An 11,191-nucleotide genomic window follows, 5' to 3' on the forward strand; every position below is an offset into this window, starting at 1 on the left:
CCTGCCTCTGCCTCCCAGGTGCTGGGATTAAAAGCATGCGCCACCACTGCCCAGTTCCAACTTAAGTCTTAAAGTCTTAAAACATGATCAGAAAAAGTTAAATCTGTTGTCAGTGGTTAATGTTGGAGTAGTTGGATTATGAGGGAGGGAAGTTGCTTTTTTTTTTAACACTATTATACATTTTCCAAACTTTTCAGTCTTAAAGTAATTCAAATTTTTAACACCAATGTTACAGACACCTGCAGCCACCACCAGGTCCAATGTCAACATTTGCAGTGTTGCCCTCTGGTATTTTCCTCTTAGAGTTCATGCTGAGAACTGTGTTGTATAGAGCACAAGTGCCACCCCCCACTATAGTTTCCCCCTTTTTTTCTTCTATGGAAGTGTGTATTTCCAATGTGTTTATACTTGTACAATCTATTTAACCATAATAATATGAACTTGCTTTTGTGTGTCTTTGTGTCTATATGTTTTATGTGTGTGTGTTGTGTGAACATTTGTATATGCAGGTAGCACAGAAGCCATGTAGACCAGGCTAGCCTCTGCTTCCCACATTCTTGGATTGAAGGTGCACACTACTACACCCAGATTTTTAAAGTTTTTTTTTTTTCTTGGCTAATACTGCTGCAGTGATTGTCCAGGTGCTATGTCCCTTGTGTACATGTGAGAGGGGCACTGGAGTGGAATGGGTGGGTCAGATTGCTTTAGTAGAAGTATATAAAGTTCTGTTTCAACAAGCAGAGCATGGAACAACCTCAGCCTCACTCCTCACATCATTATACTGCAGCCATTGGTAACATTTTAAGCATCCTTCCTGAAGTTCACTACGAGTGTCCCATGAAAGGTTAATATTACTTTCTAAGTGTGCTGCCCACTTGGGTTTCTTTACAGTGCTATGCCTTGTCCTGGCCTGTGCTCATTTTTCAGTTGGTTTTGCTGTGTATTTAAATCAGTTTTTAGGTGTGAATACTGCTTTTTTAATGGTTACAGTTTTGGAGCCTTGTCTTTAAGTCCTGAAAGTTATTTTAAAGTAGATTCATTTTTACCCATCGTGGCTTGAACGAATGCTGTGTCCTTCCTAGCTGCTGAAATGAAGCACAATGACAAAGTCATGTGCATAATGCATGACCGGGAGCAGAGACACAGGAAACAGCTGTGCAGAGCTATCAATGACTTCCAGCAGAGCTTCCAGAAGCCAGAAACTCGCCGTGAATTTGATCTTTCTGATCCCCTGGCCCTCAAGAAGGAGCTTCCAGCCCGGGTTTCAGACAATGACATGCGGAACACCATATCAGGGATGCAGAAGTTCATGGGAGAGGATTTAAACTTCCAAGAGAGGAAGAGATTCCAAAAGGAACAGAACAGAGAATGGTTTCTGCAGCAGCATGGGGAATGGGAGAGAGCCCAGGCGGATCACAAACTGGCAGGTAAAGAAAGAGAGGACGAGGTGGGCAAAGTCACCCTCTAGCTCAGTTTTAGTGGATGCTTTTCAAAGCCCTACTAACATTACAATAGTCAAAAGCTCAGCCCTGGGAGTCAGCATCTCCAAGTGTGCCTCCACGGGACTGGGAACACATTCTGAGCATGCCTGTTGTCCTAGTTTGCTTTCTACTGCTGTGATGAAACAATCTGACCAAAAGCAACTTGTGGAGGAAAGAGTTTATTTAACTTCCAGGTCACAGTCTATCACTGAGGGAAGCCAAGGCAGAACTCAAATAGGGCAGGAACCGGGAGGTAGGCACTGAGGCACAGCCTGCTTGGAAGATGAATAAATGTGTAGAAGTCTTGCAAGTCTCATGGGTGTGGAAATGGAGGTTCCATTGGGCACTTTGGGAGCCCAGTCATAGGCCCAGTGCTAGCAGGTCCTCACAGCACTCTCTGGACCCAGGGAACCTCTGGATTCAGACATAAAAGAACCTCTCCAAGGTTAATGCAAACAAACAAAAAAACAAACAAACAAAAAAACTGGCATGTTCTGCCTCTGTGGAGGTGGTCAGCCCCTTGTAGGTAGGCAGGCGCAGCAGCATCTGGTCCTTTGGGTATATCACTAGTGACTGAAGTAAGTGGAGGCCACCACCGTCCCCTCCTCTGCTGTTCCCGTCTCTGTGATAAGTCAGTCTCCTTGCTCAGCTTGGGCTCCTCCAAGCTTCCTTTCTCCCTGATGGTCTTCCTTTCCTCCCAGCCTCCTCTGTCCATGTGTCCTAGAGCTGCTGTGGCCAGCCTGGCCCAGGCTTGTCATGCTCTCCTATCTGTTCTGTTCTCAGCCTCAGCCTCCTTGAGACATACATTTATTTATCTGGCTCCCAGGCCAGATCCCTCTCTGGGCTGCTCTGTTGGATCTGCTCCTCCTCTGGTTCCCTCCTTGCCTGTCAAACCATGAACCTGGGAGGCAGTCCTGACCTCGCCTTCAGCCATCCTCAACTGTGCCCCTTCTACCTCCTGCATACACTTTGAATGACCCCCTACCCACCATTGCCTTGCCACCACCATGAGACAAGCCATGGCATTGTCTGGCTTTGTAACTGTTTCCTCTTTAGTCCACTCTTAACATGATAGGCAGAATGAGACTTCTCACACACTGTCAAGTGGAGCCACACTACGCCCATGCTCTCTCATCCAGCTCAGTCCTATCTAGTGCCTTCACAGGATGTAGATAAGATTAAAATCCTCAAACAGCCTACAGGCTGTCCATGCTGGGCCTTTGTCTGCTGCTGCTCACATGGACAACATCAGCTCAAGCATGTCATTTCAGACTTTTTTGGTTCTTCCACTTTTAGCTTCCATCCTGTCTCTCCCACCTCAGGTCCTCTGCACCTGCCCTGACCAGGTAGTCCTTCAGATCTGAATAAACGTATCCTCCCAGAGAAACTGTTTCTTGGGCCCTACCCTCCAACCTCCCAAGCCAGGCATTCCCTACATTCCCTACCCCTTTCCTCTATGGACTTTCACCCTATGTATATCTTTTGGGGAAGGTTATATGCTTTCAAGTTACAGGATGGCAGAGAAACCTGTTTCTTTCTATTATGTGTTCATCCTGAGCAATATGGGGCCCAATCTCAGCTCTTCATCACCCTCTGGTATATGCCAGATTAACAAATGGTGAATGAGCTCAGGGTGAAGGTATACTACACTTGTGAGGCATATAGTCACCTCTCCCTCCACTCACTTCCCCGTCACTCCCATGATAAGGAATGAGTGTGAATCGCCACACCATTGGATGGTGCTTTGGGTTGGTGTACTCAGGCTGACGGCATCTTGTCTCCTGGCAGAATACCACCACACTCAGGTGAGACTAAAGTTCGATGAAGCAGCCAGAGACTTGGAGAAGCTGGAAAGCTCCACCAGGAAGGAAGTCTGCAGGGCCGTGAAAGCGTTCAACAGGAACCAGGTATACACACTGAGGGGTTCCAAAACCAGATCGCTCATGTCACCAGCTCTTACAGAGGGCTCACCTCAGGATAGAGGTAGATGAAATCTGACTTGGCCTCTCCCTCAACTAAGAGTGACGCCTATAAAGTTCTCCATGTAAGAAGCTGCAGGGCCTGGGGAGGGGTCACTTTTAAAACCTTCTGAATATTGGTGGGAGCATCTGCCCAGATGAACACCCCTTGGTCTGGGCTTGTCGAAGTCTTATCATGTCATACGCTCAGTAGTCAGGCAGGCAGCGCCCACTAACACACCCTCCTCTTCCCAATCGCCTGTTTCTCTGTAAGCTGTCTGTCCTCCAGTCTCTCCTGTAATGGCTCCAAGTTTTACTCCTTTGGAAACTGCTTTCTCCTCTGTGGTCTGTTTTGTTTTGTTTTTGGTTGTTGTTGTTTTGTTTGTTCTCACATGTGGTTCTATTCCTGGTTATTTACCCTATCTCTAGACCTATAGTCTTAGGAAGAAAATAGCTGATTTTATTTCACATTTACTCTTGGTTTGTTTTTTGTTTTGGTTTGTTTTGGTTTTTTTTTTTTTTTTTTTTTTTTTTTTTTTTTTTTCAAGACAGGGTTTCTCTGTGTAGCCTTGGCTGTCCTGGAACTCACTCTGTAGACCAGGCTGGCCTCGAACTCAGAAATCCACCTGCCTCTGCCTCCCAAGTGCTGGGATTAAAGGCGTGCGCCACCACCGCCCGGCTTGTTTTGGTTTTTTAAATCAAGACAAAGTCTCACTATGTAGTCCTGGCTGTCCTGGAACTCAATATGTAGAGGAGACTGGCCTTCTCAAATTCAAAGAGACCTTCCTGCCTCTGCCTCCCGAGTACCAAGATTAAAGGCGTGTGCCATGATGCTTGGCTCGGTCCATACTATGTTAATAAGCATCTGCAGTGATACCCACAGCGCCTCATGCAGATGGATACTCGGGGCAGCATTGTCTTAGTGCCTCTACTGAGGAAGCTGCATGTCAGCCTTTGCAGCTCCTGTTCCTGACTGGTATCCGACTTTACCATTTAGCCAGGAAAACTAAAAGAAAATTCCACACTGGGCATGATGGTCCACACCTGTAATTCTGGCACTCCAAGGATATGGTAGGAAGAGTTTGTGGCCCTGCTGGGCTATACAGAGAAACCCTGTACCAAAGAAGAAAAGAACATCTCAGAAGGGCCATTGGTTGTCAGCAGGGCAGGCACAGTGGAGACTACTTATTCTATCAAAAGGTGGTGTGATACAAGGGCTTAGCATACAGGCTTCAGAGCCTACCTGCAAGGTTCAAGGCAAAGCCCTTCTCTGCAGCCTTAAACAAGCTCATAGACACACCTGTTTTATCATCTACAGACTGAGGGTGAAGGCAATACCCACTTTAGCCAAAGGTACGCACTATTGCTCTGGTAAGGCACACCTTAGACTTCAGTGATTTCCAGTAGAAAACCAATATAAAATCAACCCAGGCTGGTTGAGTTGGAGCAGCTGATGGAGAGGTTTCCAGCAGTGCAGAAAGGAAAGGATGTGGCTGGTCCTATCCATGTCTTCTAAGAACCTGCACAGCCTCCCTTGCTCACATTTTGTAGGGTAGAATGTGCCCATGGTCAGGCACAGTGGCACAGTCAGCAGTAATGGCTATTATATTTGCTATTCAATTTGAGAAGCCATGTGGTGTTAGGACAGCTTAGCACATTGTCAGGATTCTGAATGGTAGCCACGAGTTTAAGATTTATTTGATTATTTTTTTAGTCATGTGTGTGCATGTGTGCCATGTAAATGCAGGTACCTTCAGAGGCCAACTGTCAGAGCCTCTGGAGTTGGAGTTACAGGGAGCTGGAAGCTGCCCGGTGTGGGTGCTGAGACTAGAACTTAGGTCCTCTGCTCTTAAACACTAAGCTATCTTTCCAGCTCTGGCGGCTAATCCCTGGCAACAATTCCTACTTAACATGTTTACCTATTTGATAGCCCTACTAGAGAGGCTGATTAATGCCATTTCATTGATAAAGAAAGGCTCAGAAGGGGATGAGTGATTATCCAAGAATATCCAAGTACTAAATGGTAAGTATTGAGAGTTGGTCTTGTCTGCCACAAAGCCTGTGCTGGGTGACAAGGCAGCTTTCCTCTTGCAAACCCTGCCTGGAGTGGGCTCTGAGGCTGCTTGTATTCTAATGCTAACTACTGGCTTCTCAAGCTGTGGCTGCCTGCAACCACAATGAGCAGATCCTTACATGTACCAAGTGATGCTATACGGAACCTTACTCCCCAACTTAACTGGTCAGTAAAAGGCTAGAGCCTGTGACTGAGCAATGGAGGGAGAAAGATGGGACTTGAGGATTGAATGAGGGGGTTGCAGGTAGAGGAAGAGAGGAGACGAAAGAAGACGGAGGTGGAGGAGGCAGCCATGAGAGGAGATGACCCATGCCCACATGGCCAGCAGAGACAGCAAGTAACAAGGGAGTTTATAACTGGGGAATAAGTTAATAGAGCTCCAATCAAGACTAACAGCTTGAAAATAAAATACCTGGATTGTGTGTCTTTTATATGGACTAGCTAGGATTGTAATTCCATTCCACCCCTGCCTTGGGAGTCCTCTGCCCATTCTTTCTAAGAAGATTAGCTGATGCTGGGAAATGTCTCTTAATCCATCTGTATTAGTCAGGGTTTTCTAGACAAACAGAACTGATAGAATGAATGAATATAGATTTACTATGGTTTTACAGGCTAAGGGTCAGGCTATTACAACAATGGCTGACAGGAAGTCCAAAACCCAATAGTTGTTATTCAACCCATGAGGTGGTCACCAGTATACCTCAGAAACCCAAAGAAGTGGGCTCTAACACCAGTGGAGTAAGGAACTTGCCAGTGAGAGTGAGGACAAGCAAGCAAATGCAAGCGCTTCCTTCTCCCATGTCCTTTATATAGGATGCCAGCAGAAGGTGTGGCCCAGATTTGAGGTAGATCTTTGTCTTACTGTTTGTTGTATTGCTGTGAAGAGACACCATGATCAAAGCAACTCTTTGAATGCATTTAAAAAATTACAGTTTCCGAGGATTATCATCATGATGGGAGCATGGTGGCATGCATAGCCTAGAGAAATGTCTTAAGAACTTCTCATCCTGATCCACAGGAGTGGGGAGACAGACACTGGGCCTTGTGTGGACTTTGACAAGTCCACAGTTTTTAAAGCTCATCTCCAGCAACACACCTTCTAACAAGGCCACACCTTCTAATCCTTCTAATCCCTTTGGGAGCCATTCTTATTCAAACTACTATAGTCTTCCCACCTCAAGTAATCCAATAAAAAAAGAGTTTTTCACATATGTACCCAGCAGCTTGAGTTTTAGTTAAGTCCAGATGTAGTCAAACTGACAACCAAGAATAACCATCACACATCTCTTGACTGTATAGAGAAATATCTGTAGCCTAGAGAGAGCAGGTGACTTACCATACAAATCCCACAGTCCCTCACCTCCAAGCTTTGAATGGTGAATGGTCTCTTTGGAACGGGGTCCATGCTGGAACTGTCCGGGCTGCTGGGGCAGCAGTGTGCTTCCACCCTTAGAAGTCACCCTGTGTTAGCTTGTTGTGTACAGGTGTGTAAAGGTTTTTAGGGATTACAGGATGCTATACTTAGAGACAAGCCAGTGGGTCAGTGCCTTGCTTTGACAAGTTAGTATAGAAATCCACAGTTGTACACTGCTGTGGGGAATGACTCAAAGCCCAGCCACTACCCAGCAGTGCTGGAGTCCCCAGCCTGTAGGCAGGGTCCAGATGGGAGGTCTTGACTCTGCAGTCACTCTAGCATGTCCTGAGGTCCTTCTCTGCACAGGTTGTGGAGTTAGCAGAAAGAAAGAGGCAAGAGAAGCAACAAGAACAAGAAGAAAACATGAGTGAGATCACCAACCTGCTGCAGGGGAACTTTCTCTCTGAGAACCCTCAGCAGGCAGCCAGCTCCTTTGGGCCTCGTCATGTGGTCCTTGACCACTGGAAGGGCATGAACCGGGAGCAGCTGGAGGAGATATGGTTCACACAGAAGCAGCAAATCCAGGAGAAACTGGTGAGTCCCTCCCAGGCCACAGAGCCATCTCTGCACCCCTGAACTATCCACACACCCAGCTCCTGTGTCGGTGCTCACTCTGAGAGATGCCTCTCCTGCAGGTAAGTGAGGGATGAGAGCCAGAAAATGTGGCCACATGTGTTTAGCACACACGAGAGAGGAGTGGAGGGTGACTGCAGCATTGTGGAGAATGGAACTGGGGTCTACAGAGATGGGAAGCTGGGACAAGGGCAGGCTGGGGAGGCCAGGGAGCTTACAAGTACAGCTTTGGATATGCTAACTGCACACGTCCATTAGGCATCTGCTGGGTTAGGTTTGCCTGATGTGGCAAAAGAGAAGACACCCAAAAAAGCACCAACTCCAGCATTTTAAGCAAGGTAGAATCTGTCTGTGTGTATCAATCCTCGGAGCAGTCTCAGGCTTGAATGAAGCTCTGTGGCCACTGTGTTCTGGCATCCTTGGCATCTGGTTCTGCCCTCGTGTATAATGGCTGTTTAAATGCCAGCCATTGCATGCATGAGCAAACTGGAGAATCGAGGATAACAATGTAAAGGAGTTTCACAAGATATTTCCAGTCACATTTTATTGGACAACATTTAGAAAGTTAATCTAATTATAAATGACACTAGGAAATGTATTGCTAGCCCTTCTCTATTAAGGATAAGAATAGTAGCTAGTGAGGGATTCATATCATTTTCTGCCTACGATTTCCAGATAAAGGGCAGGTGGAGGAAAGCTGAGGAGGGAGCAGCTGTGTGGTCAGGACTCAGAACAAGACCTAGGCCACAGCCTTACGTGTGGGGGTTGTTACAAAGAGTAGCAAGGCAGCATCCTGGGCGCCATCATGGTCAAGTGCAGAGGAGAGGACCCTGAAGTCTGGGGCTTAGGCATGGTCATCATTTATAAAGCCGGGACCTGCCAAAACCAGTGGGGAAGGGGTGCGTAGACAGATGCCAGAGGGATGTCCTGGAGGGTCTGGGAAGGAAATGTCCCTGCACCAAAGTGACTCCCAGGATGTGGACTGTCCCCTCAGCAACCTGGCAGGCAGAAGTGCTGGGCTGAGGAAGGGCTGCCCTGTGAGAGGTACATGGTGGCCTGGCCTGAGTGGAGAGAACAGAATATAAATGCCAGGCCTTACCTGTCTGTCATACTTCTGTTCAGTGAGGCTGTACAATGAAGGTTGGCCACCTGCCCTGAACCCAGCATTTTGGTCCAGTTTTTTTTTTTTGGTTTTTCGAGACAGGGTTTCTCTGTGTAGCCCCGGCTGTCCTGGAACACACTCTGTAGACCTTGAACTCAGAAATCCGCCTGCCTCTGCCTCCCAAGTGCTGGGATTAAAGGCATGCACCACCACTGCCCAGCTTGGTGCAATTTTTAATCTAGAAGATCTAAAGGTAGGAACACACAGCGGGAGAAAGACCACATTAAAATTGTTGCTCAGGCCCTTGCTCCATGGCTCTTGCTACTTTGTCTTCCCCATGCTGTCTGAGCCCCGAGTGATCTAGGAAATGGAGCTCATGTTGAAGCAAGTGTGTTGCCAGCAGGGTGCCTTTGAGCAGTCTCTTTACAGAGAGGCCTCTGAGATTCCCAGAAGCACGGCCACTCCTCTCAGGTCTCAGGTGGCTAAGCCAATGTGGGGTGACTTTTGGTCCTGACATGAGGCCATGCTGGACACCCTGCTCCTCTGGTATGGCTGCTCACCTTCCCTTCACCTGGCCCACCCTGTTGCTTCTTCTGGGAGACTATTTGTGGGAAGTCTGCCAAGCTGAGCCCTCTTGGGAGCCACTTCTCCCCGGTGTCCTCTGGAGGGCTCCATGCTTGGCAAAGAGGGATCTGGAATGCATGTCTGGGTCTAAAAGGCACATTATCTGGAACTAGGCTATCCCCAACACTCCCACAGTGACATTGTTGTCACTGAGTGAGGCTTATATCTGTATGTTCAAGGATTCCACAAGTGACCCCCATGTTGTACAGCTTGCTGGGGCAGTATCTGATTTTGCAAAGCCAGCTGGAAACCCTCCTGAGGACCTGACAGGAATCAGTCTGGCTGGGAGCACTGTGGAAGTCAGGTCCCCGCTGTTCCTTCAGGAATAAGAGGGCATCAATGCCATTTGAGGGCAGGAAAGAAGTCAGGCCACGCAGGACAAAGGCAGGGTGGGAAGCTCACCTCCTTTCCCTTCTCCAAGTGTGAGTTTCCCCATCCATAAAAAGAGGTCAGGCTTCCCAGATGAACCGCAAGGCTCCTGGCCCCAAGAGAAGGTAGTAAAGCCCTTTTCCTGATTCCAGAGGCTTCAGGAGGAAGAGCGCCAGCACAGCATGGACTGGGACCTGCGTAGGATCCAGAAGGCTCACGCCAGCCTGCTGCAGGAGCGGCAGCAGCAGCGCTTGCTGCGGGAACAGCGCAAGGCCCTGGACTGCAGCAACCTCAGGCTGGCCAGACAGAAGTATTTATGGTGAGTTGGTGCAGAGTCAGTGGGCACCTGAGGAACACAAGTCACATGAGAAATTAGGGGCTTCCTGAAGCAGACTTCATGGCTGAGCTTTGGGGTTCAGTAGTAGCCCATTGTTTGGCCTCTCCAGGCAGAGGGAAAGAGGGCTCCCAGGCTCTTTCACATGTCAGTCAGCTGGATATGGGCAGAACTCCAGGAGTAGCTCTGGGTATGTCCATGCCAGCTAAAGTAGCAAGTGACCAGGTATACATTTGCCACTCAGCTATTCTACCTTTGAGTCCTGAAGGGAACCCAGGCATCTGCTCTAGTCAGAACTCCATCACCGATAGGTCAGACAGTTGCCATGGCTTCCACTGAGACTTAAAAGGAGCACTCAGAAATGACCTGACAAGATACAGTCATATTCATGTAGAATGTCCCCATGAGTCATTGACATTTTATATATACATGTATATGTATGTGTGTGTATATATTCATATATACATATGCATATATGTGTGTATACATACATACATACATACATACATACATACATACATACATACATAGTTTTAGAATCCTGTGTACCACTTGCATGCAGTGCCCACAAAGGCCAGAAGAGGGCAACAGATGCCCTAGGACTGGAGTTCCACACTGATGTGTACCTCCATGTGGGTGCTGGGAACTGAACCTGAATTCTCTGCAAGAGTAAGTGCTCTAAGCTACTGAGCCCTCTCTCCAGGCCCGGGAAGCTCTTTTTTTTTTAACTCCTTAGTATTGGAACAGATTCTGTATTATGTGGATAAAATGTTCATGGGCTTTGCCCCACATGATGGTTCATCTTTTTCCTTTTGTCATTAGGAAAAAACAAATGGATGAAGCCTCCTCAAGTCAACCCACAGAAGACTACTTCTCACAGTTTAATACAAGAGGCCGCTAAGAGAAAAGACTCCTCTTTTCTTGTTTAGAGCAGTGTCCCCTAGTAGTCACACTTACTTCAGAGTGAATCCGCTCCTTGGTCTGAACATTCCTTATGGGCATGCGCACATGTGGCCAAGCTCTGCTCTGTGAAGGTCTCTAGCACGGCTTGGGTGCTGTGGACATAGAGCACAATGAACAATTCTAGAGAGGCTACACTGAGGGCGTGTGTGCTCCCCAAGCTCCAAGCTGGCTGCTCAGTCATTCTCTAACTCAGTGGGCATCATAGGTGTGTTCCATGTGCTCCACAAAGCACTCCTTCCTTGGATTCTCACTATAAAGGGAGAACAATCCCTTTACCACTCTCACTGTCTAGTGAGAAT

The 11,191-nt window shown here is 47.6% G+C and overlaps 1 protein-coding gene across 1 annotated transcript in view; it reads left to right on the forward strand.

The window, feature by feature from the left end:
• The window catches only part of Ribc2 (RIB43A domain with coiled-coils 2), a 13,361-nt gene extending 2,524 nt beyond the window's left edge, over positions 1-10,837 (forward strand). The window contains exons 3-7 of the mRNA XM_031351737.1: positions 1,083-1,427; positions 3,270-3,388; positions 7,234-7,461; positions 9,748-9,914; positions 10,752-10,837. Of these exons, the coding sequence (XP_031207597.1) occupies positions 1,083-1,427; positions 3,270-3,388; positions 7,234-7,461; positions 9,748-9,914; positions 10,752-10,830 (938 nt within the window). The 3' untranslated portion in view covers positions 10,831-10,837. The remainder of the gene's footprint in view (positions 1-1,082; positions 1,428-3,269; positions 3,389-7,233; positions 7,462-9,747; positions 9,915-10,751) is intronic.
• The last annotated feature ends 354 nt before the right edge of the window (positions 10,838-11,191 follow it).

The sequence above is a fragment of the Mastomys coucha genome, unplaced genomic scaffold (genome assembly GCF_008632895.1).
Source record: "Mastomys coucha isolate ucsf_1 unplaced genomic scaffold, UCSF_Mcou_1 pScaffold11, whole genome shotgun sequence".
NCBI classification, from domain to species: domain Eukaryota; kingdom Metazoa; phylum Chordata; class Mammalia; order Rodentia; family Muridae; genus Mastomys; species Mastomys coucha.